This window comes from Lepisma saccharinum, chromosome 30 (assembly GCF_977018435.1).
Source record: "Lepisma saccharinum chromosome 30, izLepSacc3.1, whole genome shotgun sequence".
NCBI lineage: Eukaryota > Metazoa > Arthropoda > Insecta > Zygentoma > Lepismatidae > Lepisma > Lepisma saccharinum.
This window is the reverse complement of record NC_139258.1, coordinates 37,602,201-37,622,113: the sequence shown is the minus strand read 5'-3', so window position 1 is coordinate 37,622,113 and position 19,913 is coordinate 37,602,201. Positions and strand designations below refer to the sequence as shown.

The following is a 19,913-nucleotide window of genomic DNA, read 5'->3' as shown; positions in this document are numbered from 1 at the left end:
GTTCCGGTTAATAATTCTTAAAAACAAAAGGTTGCTGACCAAGGCAGTTTATTAAGATAAAAACACTTAACACGTAACGTTTTAGTTTAGTTCTTCGTCTTAGGAAGACGCTGATACAGGGTTGAAACGTTACCTGTTAAGTGTTTTTATCTTAATAAACTGCCTTGGTCAGCAACTTAGTGTTTTTAATATGGAAACAAGGCTTAATTATATTACAATTTAATAATTCTTAATTGATCCGAAAGAAAGCAAGTGCATCTGGGGAAAAAGGTAACAAATGCTTTATTCAAAGTATGCACCATCGCTAGATATACATTGTGCCCATCTGTCCATCAAATTGTGGATGCCCTTCCAGAAAAATCGTTCACATTTTGAGGTGATCCAGTCAACAAGCCATTGTTCGACATCTTCGTAATTGTTGAAGTGTTGCTGGGAAAGTGAGTGAGGCATCGATGAAAACAAGTGGTAGTCTGAAGGGGCTAAGTCTGGTGAGTATGTCGGGTGGGGCAAGAATTCCCAGCCAAGTGCAGAAATGGTGTGTGTGATGCCTTTCGCTGTGTGATGAGATGTAGTCGTGCTGCAAAATCACTTTTCTGTGTCTTGTCGCCCAATCTGGGCACTTTTCGATCAATGCATGGTTCAAATTGATGAGTTGTTGACGGTTGGGAACTGCGAATGGCATTCACTGTTTCACCTGGTTTCAGAAGCTCATGGTACACCACACCCTTCTGATCCCACCAAATGCACAGCATTGTCTTCCTTCTGAAGCGTTTCAGTTTTGAGGTCGATGTTGAAGGTTATCCTGGGTCAACCCATGACTTGCATTTGGGTTTTCGAAGTAGATCCATTTTTTGTCCCCAGTCACTATCCGATGCAAGAAAGACTTTCTTTAATGCCAAGAAAGCAACACTTCACACACAGTTTTTCGCTTTTCCATTTGTCTGTCGTTCAGATGATATGGGACCTATTTTCCTGCCTTCTGGATCTTTCCCATGGCTAGAAGATGATCATATATGGTTTGGCGACCAACATTTAACTTCTCTGCCAGTTGTTGTTGCGTTTGCGTATCGTCTTCGTCCAACAGTGCTTGCAATTCGGCATCTTGGAATTTTTTGGGCTGGCCCGGGCAATCTTTGTCTTTCAAGTCGAAATCACCACTTTTGAATTGTCGAAAGCAACGCGTCTTGTGTTAGGACATTTTCACCGTATATTTCCACAAGGATACGATGGCTTTCACTCACGTTTTTATTTTGATTGAACAAGAAAAGCAGGACATGCTCCTTATTTGATTTGAAGGTCAACATGTTTCCCACACAAACCCAATATCACGATCACTCGTACTCGGTTGCACATCCACGGCATTTTGACAGATACTGTCCTGGCAACACACTGACGTAACAGTTGAGACTGTGCATCAACCCTTACTTCCAGCGCCTTCCAGCGACGAAATTAAGAATTATTAACTGGCACACTTGGCAATACTTGTTAAGAACTTAACACTTCACAAGCACATGCAAACTGGACACCAGCTATCTGATTACTGAAGCACTGACGCATCGTGCCGATGTCAGCGTAAAGCTGTGGGTCTAAATGCTGGCAGACATGCTCTCACTGCCCAGCATGTTAGCTGCTGCTCCACGAGCGACTTGATGTGAAAAGCACTGTACATGTATAAGTAAAACATGTTACTTTCATGTTTATTTTTAGTAGAATCCATTCAGTAATGCTGTAGTCATTATACGGTCACATGGAAAGCTAATTTGAAGTTTAGATGTAATAAATTCTATGTGTGAAACTCTAGGTTTTCTTTGCATACTATTGCCATGAATTACAATACAGTACTTTCTAAGTACAGTGGAACTAACCTGGAAAAAATTAAAATGGGAGATAATGCATAATCGAGGAAAAATTTTATGTAACATTTTGCTATGTTGGGCCTATCAAGACTGAATGTTGTGTAATATACGAAAATGTAAAATTCAGGAATGTAAAATCGGTCTTCCACTGTATTTTTTAACATATATATTTAAGCATCGACAAGGTAAATAATTTCTGTCCCACTTTAATTGTATTAAGTTCAGTAAATTAATCATATAACAAGACAACTTTTTCAAAATAAGACTACTGCGAACAGTATCTGTATTAAAATTGTGTCATACATTCATGACCATATATTTCTGGTATTAGTCTACCTTGTTTTCTGTAAACATTTATTGCATGATATGTGTTTGAATTATTGTTATAAAGCATGCCTTGCTGAATTTAAAGTGGAAATGTTATACAGGGTGGGATAAAAGTCACTTTCCCCAAAATATGTACATTGCTCATTTCTTTACTCAATATTGTACAGTGTTAACTTTTTTACAATGTTTGTTCAAATGGATACCTGTTTTTGTGATACACAATTCACATTGTTTAGGCATTGATTTACAGATTTTGAAACATAAATGTTGATTATTTATCGATTTTCTCAAATGCCAGTTTGATCACCTGTTGCTAGTGATGCAGATCCTTTGGTTTCTGAGAATAAACTTCATCTCTCATGACACCCTAAAGTGAAAAATTACATGGCATTATGTCACATGATCTCTGTGCCTCAACTACCAATCCATTCTTGGAATTGCTGGTTCAAGAAGTTCCTCGCGAATCACAAGCCATCATTACAGACACAGCTCAACGCACAATAAATAAACTCTGACAATCCAACTTTGGGAAACAAATGAAACATGAACAACATGGTTGCCAGGTCAAAGAACTTACGCATGGGGTACTTGTTTGTTTAAGTTATGGTGTCTATATGTGTACTGAGAACTAATTTTTGGGGAAAGTGACTTTTAACCCACCCTGTATAGGCAAGAACTACAAAACTGAATACTTTTCATGCTTTATGTATTTTAAGGGTGATGTTCCTGCTGCTCGTGGAATCTTGTCTCTTGCGTTCCAAGCTAATCCCAATTCAGAGGAAATTTGGTTGGCTGCTGTCAAATTGGAATCTGAAAATTCAGAGTATGAACGTGCCCGGCGACTTCTGGCTAAAGCCAGAGCCTCAGCACCTACACCAAGGTACTGTCTTCTACTGCAGTTCTACTTTTAATACATTACACCTAAGGCTATGATTTTCCTGGCTTTACATACTTTTTACTCCTGAAATGGTTAGAAATTCATGTTACTGGATGTCTACTGAAAGAATTCCTTAAATTCTGGGAATTATGAATAGAATATTGGTAGTGGGAAATACATGTAAATTCTGCATGGATTTTCTTCATAACCTGAAATATTGCTATGCCTAGTAAACTAAATGCTATGAAAGCTGGGCATTCATATAGATTCTAAAGTACATTTTGCATAGTTATTCAGGGTGTCTAGTTGTCAAGAATATCAAGAAAGTCAAGGAAAAGTCCAGAAATCAACAGGTAGGTCAAGAAAGTCAATAAAAAGTCAAGAAATTATGCTTCTGGTCAAGAATTTTTGCTATTTATTACAGTACAGTGAATTTACATTGTTGTACCTGTACTGGAATTTGATAAAATTGAATATTTGGAAATCTAAAATTGTATTGTGTTGTGGTTAAGATTTATTCACTTGGTTTCATAAGAATTATTCTTGTATGCGTGAAATTCTGTAAAAATCGTCTGATATGTAAAAATGTATGTATGTGTGTGTGTGTTTGTTCTGCTATAACTCTCGAACGCCTGGAGCGATTTCAACCGAACTTGGTATACATATCACTTGCAATATGGGAAGAAATACTGTAGGGGTAAGACACCCCTGGCACTCCTAGGGATGGGGGTGGGAAGGGGGTGACTTAAAAATAATCTAAAACGACCGATATTAGTGTGGAATCCATAGTTTTCGGCGTCGCTAAGATGAATAGTGACACTCCTAGTGCCGTTCAACTCCCAAGACACATCTGGCACCCCTAGAGGTGGGGGTGGGAACAGGGTGACATAAAACGACCGATATTAGTGTGGAATCCATAGTTTTCAGGGTCGCTGAGATGAATAGTGACACTCCCAATGCTGTTCAACTCCAAGTTCATTTTACACTATAGTTAGAATTTCATTTTTTTCCTGTCTAATAGAAGATTGGGATAAAGAAATACCCGGGCAATCAGCTAGTATTAAATAAAGTAATGTGACCATTGTTAAAGTACAGCTTCAGTTTTCATCTTAAGCGGGCGTGTGGTAGGAGTTTTTTGTTGAATAAAAATATCTATTCTTAATTTCCAACTATATCAAAGTAAAGGGGCGATTAAATAAATGTTAAGAAAGAGGGTGAAAAATGGTCAAGAAAAAGGAAAAAGGTCAAGAAAAAGTCAAGAATTTTGGATTTGTTATTTCGGTAGACACCCTGTTATTTTGCTTTTATTTTATTATTATTATTTTGTTAACTCAAACGAAAGAAAATTTGAAAACATTGTTAATCTGTGGAACACAGTACTATTCAAATACTTCTGAGAATTGAATGTAAACAATAAGCACCAAGTTGTACACCATGTGACAGCCTTTGTTTGTAAGGGACTGTATAGCTGATTATCAGGGGGTCTGTCAGTAAGTTTAATTTTTCTGTACTTGGGCCATAACATTGCAACTCTATAATTGTATGTTTGGATCTAATTGCAATACTACCATAGCATTGCTGGTCACCGCTAATATTCCAACAGCCAACCACTGTATCAGCCCAGGGGTTCTGAGTATAAATCCTGGCCTAGGAATTGGTGTTCTTTGTGTGTGTGTTCCTTCATCAGTTTTATCATATCATCACTCATCCTCATCGCCACGATTAGCTAAAAGTAGCAGAAAAGTGATGTAAAATAACCTAACCCAATCAATACAACCCCATTTCGGATCTTCTCTTTGTTCCACAGTTGCGGATCTGACCCCTCCCTTAAAAAATCCTGGGTACAGGCCTGGAATGTGATGATGAAAGCTGAATTTTATAACTTTTTAATGTAAAAATTTGCTTTTGCACTTTAATCGATACAAGTAATGATGTATTGAACTTCGTGAGACAGTAATTTTAGTAATTTGTGAAGTGTTTGTATTTACATAAATTATTTGAGTAATTTTTATGATATACTAGTAACTATTCATAAATATGTAGCAATTAATTTTTATTATAAAATTGTCAATATTTTTTAGCCTTTGATCTCAGAAAAAATTGCCTTTGAATCCTGGACTTATACTTGAATTTTATCTGTTTTCAATTAGTAACCTGTGTTTTATGAAAAACTAACACAAAGGTGCTTCATTAGCCATATGTATACATATTTGGCCCCTTTTACATTAGAGAACGTATTTGAACCATTTTTCGATCTTATTCATCATATTTTGCTTTTTCATTGTGGACATTTTTTCCCCCAAGTGGTTTAAATTTGGACACTGTCAAAGTAGAAAGAAGCTCTTCTAGGTACAAGGCTTCATTGGTTGACAATAGGCCTACAAGTTATATTTGAAAATATGCACATAATATCCATTTGTAACATTCAAACCAAAGTGCTAACAGTTAAGACTGTACCTCAGCTACGTGTGATTATAGGGCTACGCCTTGGCGTGGAGGATGCAGGTGGAATTGTATTCTCGAAACTATGGCCAACTGTATTCTCCGCTAACTCTGCCAACCTATCTAATGTATTGTTTAACTCTTTCGCTGCGGAATTCTCTGGCACACAATATCCCTTGGCTGCGTAATTAAATTTGAAAATATATTTTTTTTATAAAAAAATAATTTTCACAATTACATTGCATTATATATGAGAGAGAATTTACAAAAATCATTCCTTGCACTGGAAAACCATTCTGTAGTCCCTGGTGGTATGATATTTTGAAAAATTTTGAAATTTTGAAAAAAAAACATTTTTTTAGAAACAATAATTTTACACAATTAAATTGCAAAATATGTTATAGAGAACTTACAAAAGTCATTCCTTGCACTGGAAAACCATTCTGTAGTCCCTGGTGGTATGATATTTTGAAAAATTTTGAAATTTAAAAAAAAAAAAAACATTTTTTTAGAAAGAATAATTTTACAAAATTACATTGCAAAATATGTTATAAAGAACTTGCAAAAGTCATTCCTTGCACTGGCAAACCATTCTGTAGTCCCTGGTGGTATGATATTTTGAAAAATTTTGAAATTCCCGCACCTAGATCAATGCTGTCTTGCACTCTGCTCCATGATGTTACGGACGGCGGTACAAATTCTTCATCAGACACTACACAATCACTGTCACCACTTGAAGTCTCATATCAACTGTTGCTATTATCTTCACAACTTAATTCACCTTCTGATTCTGAATCGGCAAATAACAGTTGAGTAACATCATTATCAGACAAGTGTTGACAACTTGACGAAGCCATGTTGTTTACATTCGAACATGCATTTGAAACTGACATGTCAGAGCACGCAATGCTCGTATGTCAAAGAATTCTAAACGGAGGCGTAATTAGAGAAATCATACGGATAAAAACAAAACTACAAGTTCAAATAGTTCAAAATACTATCAACAGATGTCAGAAGGCTACTAAAAGCGACGTACTTCGGAAATGCGACACCCGCAGCGAGTGGAAGTATGAACTCGCAATAATGCGACTTCCGCGGAGCAAGGCACCTGGCGTGCTGTGCATAAAAGCGACAACCGCAGCGAAAGAGTTAATTCCTCATACAACTGCATTTAACATAATGAGCTATTATACGGCGATCCCAAATTTTTGTGATTTTAAAACACTTATTTTTCACCAATTTAGATTTTGAAAGGAACAATGCATTTAATTCAGAACAATATTTCGAATCTCTGGCTATACACAAATAACATCTTCTCTCAATTTCATCATCTCTCTGCGAATGAGAATCCAAAGCATTGGGGGTAAATAATAACGCTAAACTTCATCACATTTCGAAACCGGCAAGTCTCCACCACGTAACATGACACTCTTAAGCGTGGTTTGTCACTACAAATAGCACCAACTCACGGTGCCTCAACATTACCTTTATGGCACCGGGATCGAACCTTGGGATGCGTTACTTCCCAGCAAGTAGCTTAGGCATCCGTAGAGCATGCGAAGGATATACAACTAACATAATCTAAACAAACACTGAAATGAAAGGTGGCACACACACAATTCGATTTTAATACCTGACTGAACCGGCACATTCATGATAAATGAATAGGGATTACCTCTCTCGTCCAGTAGATGTCATCAAATAGGTGTTCCTTAGCCTCAACACACAGAATGTCCTTTAACAGTTTTTCGACTAGTTTACTGTGAACGACATCTCCCTGGTCCCTAAATCGTTAGAATCCAATAACTGAGTGTTCTCCTAAATTTTGACCAACCGACTCTGACCCAACTTGGTCCCAAGATCAACCCTTTCTTCCCAGATCTCAAACTCAACTCTTCTTCTCTCGCTCCCCAAAACGACAACTGATCCTCTCTCCCAAAAACCACCAACTCTTAAACTCTCTCCTGCTCCAAGCATTAGTTCATTCCCCTCACTTACTTCTCCTCCCTTCTCTTGCCATTCAAAGCTTCCAACAATGCACAATACCTCCTACCTTAGTTGACACATTCTTAACTTTTCTGCCAGCTGTAGAATGACTGAACTACTCAGGAATTCTAAGGATGATACGCATTGTATAGCTCTGTTAATATAAACTGGCACAGTAGTGTGAGTTCAGCTACGAAAGCGATAGTGTGTGGCACTACACCGAAAGCAACAGTTCGGAAGATAGCACGTTGCAGTGTTGCTGACTAGCAAATTTTCACCACATGCAGGAAATTTTGTGACAGCTTTATCGTTTTCAATTTCCTTCACAATTTTTAGCCCTTGAAGGTCTTTTTCCCTTTTTTCTTTCATTTTTTTCTTATTGATAATATATTTTTTAATAGTGTAATGCTGTCCCCTTATAATTGTTCAATTCTCTCTGCAGACATAATGCTGTGTTTAAATCAAACTTTAAACAATAGGTCAAGCCCGAATTAGCCCATTCGAACAAACAATGGGCTTAAAAACAATCCCAAAGTCCGTTGTATTTTGTACTGAAAAGTGATCAAAATGTTTGTTTTGCTTGTATTTTTTGTCAGCATTACAAAATTATAAACTAGGGATGGGCCGATAAGAAATTTTGGCCGATACAGATAAAGTACTGATATAAAATTTACTGATATCAATAACCGATATTCTAACGATCCAATATAAAATTCCAAATTGTCCTTGAAGAACTTGAATGGATCATTGACCTTAATAAATTTGTTTTTCCAAGTGATTGCAATGTAAAGGAAGTTGCATATTTAGACATTCACTTTTTTTAAAGGTAGGGCATGGAGATTATTCATTAAAATTATAACAAATTAGCAGAATTTTGTACTAAATTATAAGATATTTTTAGATAGATCAGTATAATTATTGGTAATTTTACTGATAAACCAATTCACTGATATGCCTATATCGGCCGATACCGATAGAGTGCCGATTAATCTGTCCCATCCCTATTATAAACATTTTTGTATCATACCTAGTCATAAATTCTGTTACTAAGTTAATAATGAACTACAGGCACAGTGAGCAAGCTAATGTATTAATATTTGGATGTTACAAAGGTACAGGTCTTGCCAACACAGAGCACTAATCACTGTTCAAGATGGCCACACAGGCCCGAAGTCTCTGAAGCCAGTCATCGATCGCAGCACACACGGTCTCGAGGGGAAAGTCAAGAGAACGCTCGAGACTCGCAAGGTTTGGATGCCTCTTCCTACAGACGATGCCCTCCAAAACGGACCACAACCTGTAGTCCAATGGGCTGAGGTCGGGGCTGCTGGAGGGCCAATCAGCCGGAGCAATGAAATCAATCACGTTCCTCTCAAGCCATTCCTGTGTGGTCTTTGCCTTGTGGGCCAGTGCTGAATTCTGCTGGAAGCTCCACGGCTCATTGTTGAACATAGAGCGGGTCAACGATTTCACAAGTGGTTCCAACACTGTCGCTTGGTACACTTTTGCAGATGTTTTCACACCATGTTCACAGAAGTGGAGGCCAGTTGTGCCATCGTACGAAACCCCCCCCCCCCCACCAAACCATCACTGAGGCGGGAATATGGCCTCTGAGGATCCGTGGCGTGTTTTCATGAGCTTCCTGGGATGTCGAGGCATAAACACAGTCCTTTTGACAATTTTAAGACTCTTCAATCCTGTGGCCACCATTTGTGTAACGCTGAAGGAGTCTTTTTGTTTTCTGCTCCCTCTGGACCTTAAACTGTGGAGTGAGGAAGTGATAAGTGCGGAGTCCTTGGTCACTTCGGAGCACACGCGACATCGACATTTTTGAAGTGTTCAGCTCTTGAGCCATCACCGCTTGTTTCCTGACAGGATTTCGTCGAATCCACGCACGAGCTTCTGGCTCCTCACGCTGCGAGGTCTACCTTTCCGGGGGCGGTCCTCAATTACCTTTCTTGGGGCGGTCCTCAATTGTCCTTGTGTCACAGTATCTGTTGATGGTCCGATGAACGAACATCCTGCTGATATTCAGCTTTTTCAGGGTGTTGAAAATGTCTGATGGAAATTTGCCAACTTTGTGCAGTCCAATTACTGCCACATGGTTCTTGTATACACCCCACTCCATTCAACTCGCAGTGAAATTCACCTTTCCGCTACCACAGCCAAACACATAATGATACTGGTTGTTGTTTGATCCAACATGGCGGGGTTACCTTGCCTACCAGTGTTGCCATCCCTGTCTAAACTTTGTAACAAAATTTATGATGTGACTAGGTAGTGTGAATGATCAGATGTTTATTTCTTCAAGAACATGCTGAAATTACATTAAAGCAGAGGATAAAATGAAGAGATAACAGAGAAACTCTCAAAGTTAATTTTTACTAGTCTAAAAATCATTAAATATGAATTTTGCTGTATTGGGTTAAATAAACTGTTTTTAAAAATTATTATTATTGTTGTTGTGTCAGATTTTTCAATAGAGCTGTCTTTCTTTTAGAGTAATGATGAAATCAGCTAAACTTGAGTGGGCATTGGATAACTTGGACCAGGCAGTGTTACTCTTGGATGAAGCTATTAAGGTTTTCCCTGACTTCGCAAAACTCTGGATGATGAAAGGTCAGATTGAGGAGCAGCAGGGCAACCAAGGTGATGCTTTGGAAACTTACAACCAAGGGGTATGAAACCATTCTATTTCTTTATACATGGAATATTCAATGTGACCAAATGACCAGCACAATTATATTTCTAACCTTTAGATGCCGGACCTCTCGCTAGCCTGACTTTTGAAGGAAACCGGCGCCATTTCAAGTACGCACTTTTCAAACTTACCGCGAAGTACAAGAAAAAAATCTTAACTCGATAACTGTCATATACCAATGAAATTATTTTTTTTTATCTTTCTTACAGACAGGGCTTTTAGCGGAGGTAAAATTTATGCATTGTGCCTCCCAGTAATTAGTGTTAAAGGAAGAAGAAGTTGAATTTAAAAAAAAAAAATGTGCCCCCCTCAATAGACCGAAGTGAATGACAAAAATGTAGTATGTAGCGATTATACATTCCTACAACAGTGCAAAGTTCCATTAAAATCAGACTGATACTTCTTGAGTAAAAAATAATAACATTACATAAAGCAGCAGTGTTGCCAGCTTCGGGACAATGTCCGCTTCTACCATCGGCCCCATAGACACTTAATTACTGCCATGTGCTAACACATGGTCGAGGCAAATTTTGACAATCGGTATCGGTATCTGTCATGTGAGATTGAGTGATTTTTGGTCATTTTGCACTCTTCAGTATGTATGGTAGAATTCCCTTATCTAAAACCCTTACCTTAAGATTAAAAAGGGATTATGGAAAATAACTTTCCCAAATTAACTTCGAAGGTATCAAACTCTCACGAAGAGGCGTAGGCCATGTGACTTACAATTTGAAACAGTAGTTTAAAAACACCATGAAAGTATGATTTCAGGGATTTGCCAGAAAATGCACTAAAATGAAAGTGTGAATTTTGGGAAAAATAAATTTGAATAGTAAGAAATAAAAATAACAATTATAAAAAAAATGCACCAATTTGAAAAGAATAACAAAAAATCAAGGTCCCTGCTGATTAGGCAGGCTTAAATAAAACAAATATATCAGTAATAATTTATTGCATTAGTAACAGTGACTCCTAACCTAATTTTTGGCATAATCACCACCGTTGTGATTATTCAAATCGAGGGGCAAGTATGTGTAAGAGTCATCAGTAATTTCATCTAAAGAGTAACTACATGTAAAGCAAGTCATGGCACACATTTTCATACTTAACTGGCAACATGTGCTCCTTGTAATGATGTAGAAATATATGCCATTTCATTAAATAAAATAAAATCACGTTATTAAATCTGGCATTCTTCTTGGGACACCCTATATAAACAAACTGTTGAATACACAATGAAATGAAATTATGCAACTGTAAGTTCCTTAATTTCTTTTGCAGCTGAAGAAGTGCCCTCAGGCAGTTCCTCTGTGGAGGCTGCTGGCTCAACTGGAGGTGAAGAGAGGGTTGCTGACAAAAGCTAGGTCAGTTCTTGAGAAGGGAAGACTCAGGAATCCCAAATGCCCTGAGCTGTGGCTGGAAGCAGTCCGTATTGAATTCCAGGCCGGCCTGCGGGACATTGCTAATACACTTATGGCAAAAGGTGAGTTGGTCGTACATGCTTTTTCCATTTATTTCACGTTTGTGATAATCCTCCTTGATCCCAGTTAGTCTCTATGAGGCAAGTGGACTCAGAGAAAAATTTTGTTTTCCTTTCCATAAACATAAGATGAAAATCCTTATTTATTGTGAACAGAGAGGGAGATCTTGAAAAAGAAGTCCCCCCTGCATTCCTATTTCAACATTCCAGTTCAACATTATATTGAATCGTTTACACGTTTGGTAAAAGTGCTCACAGAACTGAGTAACTGAGTACGAAGGACGTTCATAAAGTAATAATTATTGTAAAGATTTATTGATTAATTGAGTTGGTGTTTTGAGTCCACTTTATGCACAGTAAGGCTAACCGGGACTGGACCTACAGTTTAAAGTGGGAGCCGAACCACTACATGCCTCCACCGGATATTGAACCTGGGACTCCTTGATTACAGGCGACAACGCTACCACAACACCATCGGGGAGACCCTAATTATTATTGTGAAGAAAGAATACAGTAACGCACGAGTTTTTGTTAATGAATCAGTCTTTATTTACATAAACTCCACCCAGGGTGACACGCTTCCCCCATCGATGTACAAACTTGCAGATGCCTTTGTAGAAATCCTGTGTCTTTCTGTCCAGGAAGTCTTTCATGACAGAAATGATGCCATCATCATCATCAAAATGCCTTCCACGCAGGGGCTTCTTCATTTCTGGAGAGAATAAGAAGTCGCTGGGTGTGAAGTCTGGGAAATATGGAGAGTGACGGAGAATTTCGAACCTTAAAGTGGTTGCATGAATCACTGTCTCCTGAGCAGAATGTCATGAAAAATCTGCACTCCTTTCGTCAGCATTATGTTATGTATTATGTTAAATACTGACCTTTAACTAATGTTTCACTCCCTTCCAGTGGTTTGTAATGATGATATGATGGTCAGTGAGCATGAGGGACTCCACATTCTTCACATTTCCCTGGTTCCTCGTAGAGAGAAGGCTGCCAGCTGCATTCTTCTAGGTCACCTTACCACTGTGTCATATCATGGACCATTCCCTCCATACACTGCCACAAGTTCATCGTGGATTTCTTTTGAACTTTTTCCTTTTAAAAACAAAAAGCTAATCACACCTCGAACTTCAGCTGCTAGCTCCACGGACTGCACCATCTTAGTGTTCTGGCCCTCTAGCGGTCTTCCGCAGAACTACTATGCACAGAATGTGTACCAATCGATAGCTTAAGGACCAAAGGCTTCTCCACTGCATATTTTTGAATCAAGCTTGCACAAGAACTATAACTTTATGAACATCCCTTGTATATAAATATGCAAAGACCTCTTTTCAAAATTCTTAATGGAGACTGATACGAAATTTGTGGTAATAGCAATAAGATACTGATAAACATTTGATTGATACGATAGCCAATATTATACCAATCCGATGTGTAAATGTCAAATCTTCCTTGAAGAACAGGAATGGTTAATTAACATTTGAGCTTTGATGTAGTATTTACACTGATGTATTGTAGACTTCAATATTTTGTTTCCTAACTGCTGTCACAGTAACAAACGATAACCTTCTATGATCAGTTTTTACCACGTAAAGATATCTTCATATTTTCTTTAAAATATGGGCTAATACTGCCAGTGTTTCAAGGGCTTCAATTTTTCATGTGTTTCCTCAAAAAATCACTCAATTTTCGTATACTATTTCGTAAGTAACCCCTCATTTGTAAGAAATTAGAAAAATGTGTACGTATCATCAGAATCTAATCTTTACACTGATGTGCGATACACCTCACTATTTTGCTTGCTAATGGCTGTCAGTATAACAAAAGTTATCCCTTACTGATACATTTCCAATGCCAAAGGATAAGAGCAATTGGGTTAGAAGATTTGTTTGGAAACATACATCCAGGACATTGGCTGCTAGTAAAAATAACGAAGTAGCAAAATTTTTATACTAAATTACAGGGTATTTAGAGATGTATCAAATTGTTAAAATTATCAGTAGCAATATTCTGCCAATGCTGACTGATGGGAATAGGGTACTAATTAATCTGTCTTGTTCCTAATTATTAATTTTGTCAAGCTGTAACACAACATAGAAATACATTGTGATCAAAGTACAGTAGTTATCACAAGCTAACATTTTGCCATTTTAATGTAAAATGTTTTTGCCTGACACATTTACTGCCTTGCCCTGTGTGTTTCAAATATTATACATTTTAACGTAGCTTCGTCTCCTTCACACATTTTGTTTAGCCAGAACTTATTTTTTGATATTGACAAATAACTCGCATGCACCGACTCCAACAAGAAATGTAGTCAAGATAAATCTTGGGCCACCCTTCATTATCTAGGGTTCTTCTACTTCATAGCCTATACTCAAAATATGTGAGGGCTGATCAACAAAGAGTGAGACAGATTTTTTTTTTTTTTACACAGCTTCCTTTATCGTTACATGTTTGTAATGTGCATATTGGACAAGAGTGGGGTTTCATTCATAATACGAAGAGATGGTAGCACCATCAGATCCTTTGTTTCACAGCAACGCTCTTTGTTCTAGGCACTGCGTGCATTTCACATAACACACAAGGGAGGTGACGTGAGAGGAACTGTATGCAGCAATCAAATTCTGTTGTTGTTTAAAGCAGTGATGGTGAAAAGGTGATGCTTTCCTGGAATCACTTATACCCGGTGATGAGTTGTGCGTGCACCACTGTGACACAAAGAAAACAAGCCAGCATAGTATGAAAATTGCTAGGGTCTCCAACACTGAAAAAGGTGAAAGACATCTGGAGGTAAGATGATGGTGATCACTTTGATCACTTTGTTTGACTGTAAGGAATTGGTGTGCCAGCACGCAGTTCTCCCCCACACTATTCGTTACAGCAGAATAGTACACATCAATGTTGGCCACACTGAGGAGGCACATTGCAAAGAAACGACCACAACCTCATCGGAATGGGTGGCGACTTCATCATGACAATGCATGATCTCATGTGGCATTTCACACCCTATTTTAGCAAAATTCAACATCACCTGTGTACCACATTCCCCTTATCTCCCTGCCCTAGTCCCCTGTGACTTGTTTCTGTTCCCTGTACTCAAGTCAACGCTATGGGTCCATCGTTTTGTAGACTCGCAATGAGTGCTGAAGAAATGTGAGGCGATTAGAATTAGAATTTCTTTATTCATGGGCGAAGTTCAGCCTGTGGTTGCTCTACCAAGGTTCTCACAAAGAATAGGTGACATCATGTGTTTGCAGACTGGCAGAAACTTTTTCATTAGTGCATTCAAGTTACTTTGAAAAATATCATGTAACCTTTCCACCAGAGAAATAGACATCTGTACAAAAGTAGTCTCACTCTTTGTTAAGTAAGTACAAGAAACTGAAGTTTCTCGAATTAGCACATATACAAGCATACATGCAGTTAATTTACTTGCCTGCTCCTGCAGTTTAGCATGCAGGAGTCCCTAAAAAACAAGTAACCCATCTGGTTTTTTTGTCATTATAAAAAATCCAGTTATTAGAGACAAATAACTCTGACCAGGGCAGGTTAGCTCTGATTATTTTTTCTGTTCGCTACAGGTCAAAGAAGGTGTTTTTTTTATTCTCTCACATACAAGGTGTGGCTATTAAATAGCGTGACTGACCATCTGCTGGTGATGTTGATGAATGACACAAAAGGTTTAAGGAGGAGAAGGAAGATGTGGAAGACGATGAATGTGTGAGTTGGCTTGTGACATCAAAAACTGAAGGTGACATTGATTGTTTATTTGACATCCAGCGTGTGGTCATGATTGATTGGGTACCGCAGGGTCAGCCATTTACTCAGCACTACAACGTCGAGGTTTTCACTCTACTATGAGAATGCGTGCATAGGAAATGGGTGGATCAGTATTGATTCAAAGTGGTATCGGCTCAGCCCTAAATATAATATGTATTATTACAAGCAACAAAACACAGCTCTGTGTCGAAAACGATAAACCAATGTTTAGATACAATACACTGTATATTATTTTACTTAAATTAGAGAATGTACTCTATATTTACATGTTCATAAGAATGTACTTGCTGTACAAAGTTGGACAGTGGTAATAACAGTTATACTTGCAATGTGTTGAGATTACAGGTGGGCCTATACTGAGACTGACGTACTTGTATTGGAAAGCATCAGTTCATATTTAATTAACATTACCTGCTGATATTTTTGAGGGTGTTGGGATCTCATAAGGTCCACGAAAAAGCCACACGACACTATTGCACAGTGTAATAATGCAGTAAATTGTACAAAATTCATAATTTAATTGTTTTTTAAAAGCATTGTGTGCTTAAAGTGAATTCCTTAATCAAATCATAGCCGTTTTGATATTCTGGTCTTATGATATTAATATACTTTAAAGCAAAACTGTGCCAAATTGGTGTGTTTTCAGTAGAATTGAATACAGTGGAACCCCAATTTTACATTCCTGGATTTTACATTTTCCCACATTGTACATTCAATCATGATGGTCTTGTCCCACCTTAGGAGAATGTTATAAAATTTTTCTCCATATGTACTGTGTGTAGCTTGGTCCCCTCAAAAACATAACATTGAGGTTCCACTGTACTAATTGTTAATATTCTGAACACATCTTTTTAAATTGTTACATTGGAAATTGTTATCAGAACTGAGTGGTATTGGCTGAGTCCTAGTTGAGATTTATCAGTATTTACTATTATTTTTTTGCCTTACTACCATATGCATTATTTACCTCAGTTCAGATTTCATCTTGGTTTTGAAAAGGTGACATTTAACTTTAATCAACCAGCTCTTTGTTTTCTTAGATCTAGTTGTGGACTCATATCACTATGCTGTGTATTTTATTTAACAGTGTCTCTGTAGCAAGATTAATTTGATCGTTTCTGTGTACTTGACAGCGTTGCAAGAATGTCCTAATTCTGGTATTCTTTGGGCCGAAGCAATATTTTTGGAACCTCGACCTCAAAGGAAAACTAAAAGTGTTGATGCTCTGAAACGATGTGAGCATGATCCACATGTTCTGCTAGCAGTATCCAAGTAAGTGCAGTGTTCTATAATAATTATTAATAATGCAAAACATAAGACATTATTATTGAGAAGACTATGAATGCATACCAGTTTCATTCAACTCTATTTTTAAATGACTTAAGGAGTGTTCCTTAAGTTATAAGGAAATGTACAAATTGAACAAAAAATATCTGGCCTTGAGAACCTAGTGAAATCAGTTACTTTTACCTGCTTCAGGAGTGCACTAGGTGTAAGCGGTAGTTGCAGTGGCAGTCTGGGACTATGGGTGTGCCCCTTGGCCTCGTGTCCAGAAGAAGTGTTGTTATACCCACCCAATTATTCCTGCCTGTTTCTGCTAATCACATTTGCAATCCAAGTTATGATGCAACTTTCCCTGATAATGAGATGATAGCAAGTTATACAGAGGTTGTTCCGTCTACATTTGGCCAATTTTGACTTACCCAAAAATTTAGACGAATCCATTGCGCCAGGTCGCTAAGTGCTCGATGTGTGTCCCTTGGTTCCTAACAATAGCCCGACAGCGTAATTTCCACTGTAATAGGCTTCTCTGAAGAACTGGGAGGGGAATCTTGTCCCATTCACTTTGCACAGCTTTCCAAAGTCCTTCCACAGTTGTCACACGCCGTTTTCCCAAAGCCCGCTTCAGCAAGCCAAATCCACAATAGTCCATAGGACTTGCGTCTGGAGATTTAACAGGTACCTCATTGAAAGGTATCACCTGTATACCACTTGCCTCCTCCATCTCCCTGTAGAATGTGAGGGACGATCGTGAAGTATGTGATGAGGCCTTGTCCATGTGAATGCGCACCAGATTGACATCATTTCCGTACATTGTTGGAATCTCATGCTCGTAGATCGGCCGCATGATCTGCTCCTCATAATACTGCGAGTTTATTTTGCAGTTCTTCGCCACCCTACGAATCTTCAGTTTACCTCGGTAACAGTAGCCAGTAACGACCATGAACCCTTTTGGGAAGAATTCTTTACATACACGGACCCACCTTCTGAAGTTCTTTGCACCTTTCTCTCGGTACATGATGGCTCTCGGTTTACCGCAGTCGGAAAGGTAAATCCATTCTTCATCGAGCGTTACGACGTGCTTCCACCTTTGTTTTGCCAGATGCCGTTCCTACAGCTTCCGGGCGTTACACTTTCATTCCTTTTGGTGGGCATCCGTGAGAAGACGGCAGCGAGCTTTCATGACTTTTTCCAGCTTGAGATGATTTTGTAAGGTCCGGCTCACAGTCCCCAAAGACACGTCAAGACGATTAGCCATACACCTTTGTGTTGGCAGATTTTCTTGCATTGCCATTTTGTGCAGTTTCCTCTGCATGGTAGGGGTGGCCTTGGTGCATTCCCGCTTCCTAGGCAACTTCGTTGGTGATCCGAATGGTGGAGCATCGTTGCTCTTGTACTTTTTAATAACATTTTTTATTTCACTTAAACTGATGTTGCAACCATTCTTCTTGCACTGTTTTCTAATGACAGAAACACTAAACTGGGCGTCATAAAGAGCCGCAACATAGCCTTCCCAAAACCGGCTTAGTTTGGGTGGCGTGTTGGTCACAGAGCGGAAACCCACACACTTGGAAAAAGATTTGACACAACACTCACAACAATGGTCCTGTTTTGTGCGTTATTTTCGTCCGTGCGGATAAACAACTCCGTTCCAAGATAGTCACTGCACAACACTGCAGGATGCCACGTGCCAGTTCGGGTGAGTCCAATCTGCCCGGGAGGGGGGGAGGAACGAAATCGGCCAAACGTAGACGGAACAACCTCTGTATTTCATGAAAAAAAAAATGTTTATTACAAAATCGAAATACCCCAGTGATTTTTTTTAATCGATTACGAGAGACGATGTGTTGTTTGGTCTCTTTTGTGACCTGTAGAAAATTCAGCATTCGACGACCTGACAAAATCACTCACAACGCCATACCGATAAACTGCTATGGTTTGTAAGGGATAATAATATCGCCAGTATTTTATGTAATTGCCATGCTTTAATAATGTATATTATCTTTCTTCAATGCGTATGTCCAATCAGAAACCCAAGTTTAATGCCACATAAACATTTCATCATACCATTAATTACCATTTTTAATGTACATACTTACTTGCTTTAGTCATTCTAATGAGGATCCTCGAAACCCTAATCAAATGCACCTAGTTATTGCCAGCACCTTTACAAAAAGTATCTCAAATCAGTGACATAATAGTACAAGTTACAGATTCTCGTATGCACTGAATAGAGAATTGGATTGACTGTTCTGTGACAAAAATACAAGATTAAACTGATTATTTGAAATTTTCATTGAACTTCCAAGTACAAGTCAGAGCATCTAAATGCACCAATTCCTTCGACATTGTGAATGTTTTTAATTCAAACCACTGACATTTTATAAAACTATTTTTCCAGCACCTGTATCAACATATTCCACTCATCGCATCTGGCCTTGCATGGTTGAATACGTTTGTCACTACACACTACGCCCTCCCCTCATTCGGATTTCAATGCTTTGCTCACAACTGCGTGAGGTGAGAGAGATCAAAATTTCCCTTGCTGAGAAAAAAATCCCTCAATTTGCAGTAATGCATGGGTTGTTCTCAACTCGTCACACGGCAAGAAGTGGAAAGATTGCAACACTACATGACGAAGAGGGAACAGTGCATGTCCCTAGCTACTGCTTCTAAAGTTCTGTAACATGAATATGTAGTTAGTCAAAACATAAGAGACTAAAAAGTACATATTGTTTTCACCACTACCATTCAAAATGATACACAATCAATAATAATAATTTTAAAAGGTGCCACCTCGATGGCATGGTGGTAATGTTGTCTCCTTGTACTCAAGAGACCCTGGGTTTGATATCATGTGGAGGCACATAGTGGTTTGAATCCTACTCTAAACTGTAGGTCCAGTCTCGATTAGCCTTTCTGTGCCTAAAGTGTACTTAAAAACCAACTTAAACTGTAATAAAACAGTAAAATAAAATAATGCCGGTGCTCATCAAAACTGTATTTCGGAATCAGTGGTGCTCCCCAACACATCGTTGCCTACTCGGTACAGTGAAAATATATGATGAAAGACAATAAAGTAGGTGTCAGAAATGGTATGTGGATATAAATTGGAGCGATGCAATGAGCATTATTTGCTCGAGCGGCAAATAGTTTGCACAGGCAATGCTAGATGGC

The 19,913-nt window shown here is 38.4% G+C and overlaps 1 protein-coding gene across 1 annotated transcript in view; it reads left to right on the top strand.

Moving 5' to 3' along the window:
• The window catches only part of Prp6 (pre-mRNA processing factor 6), a 98,151-nt gene that overhangs the window by 58,128 nt on the left and 20,110 nt on the right, over positions 1 to 19,913 (top strand). The window contains exons 12-15 of the mRNA XM_083115267.1: positions 2,900 to 3,063; positions 9,989 to 10,166; positions 11,471 to 11,672; positions 16,589 to 16,727. Coding sequence (XP_082971393.1) covers positions 2,900 to 3,063; positions 9,989 to 10,166; positions 11,471 to 11,672; positions 16,589 to 16,727 — 683 coding nt within the window. The remainder of the gene's footprint in view (positions 1 to 2,899; positions 3,064 to 9,988; positions 10,167 to 11,470; positions 11,673 to 16,588; positions 16,728 to 19,913) is intronic.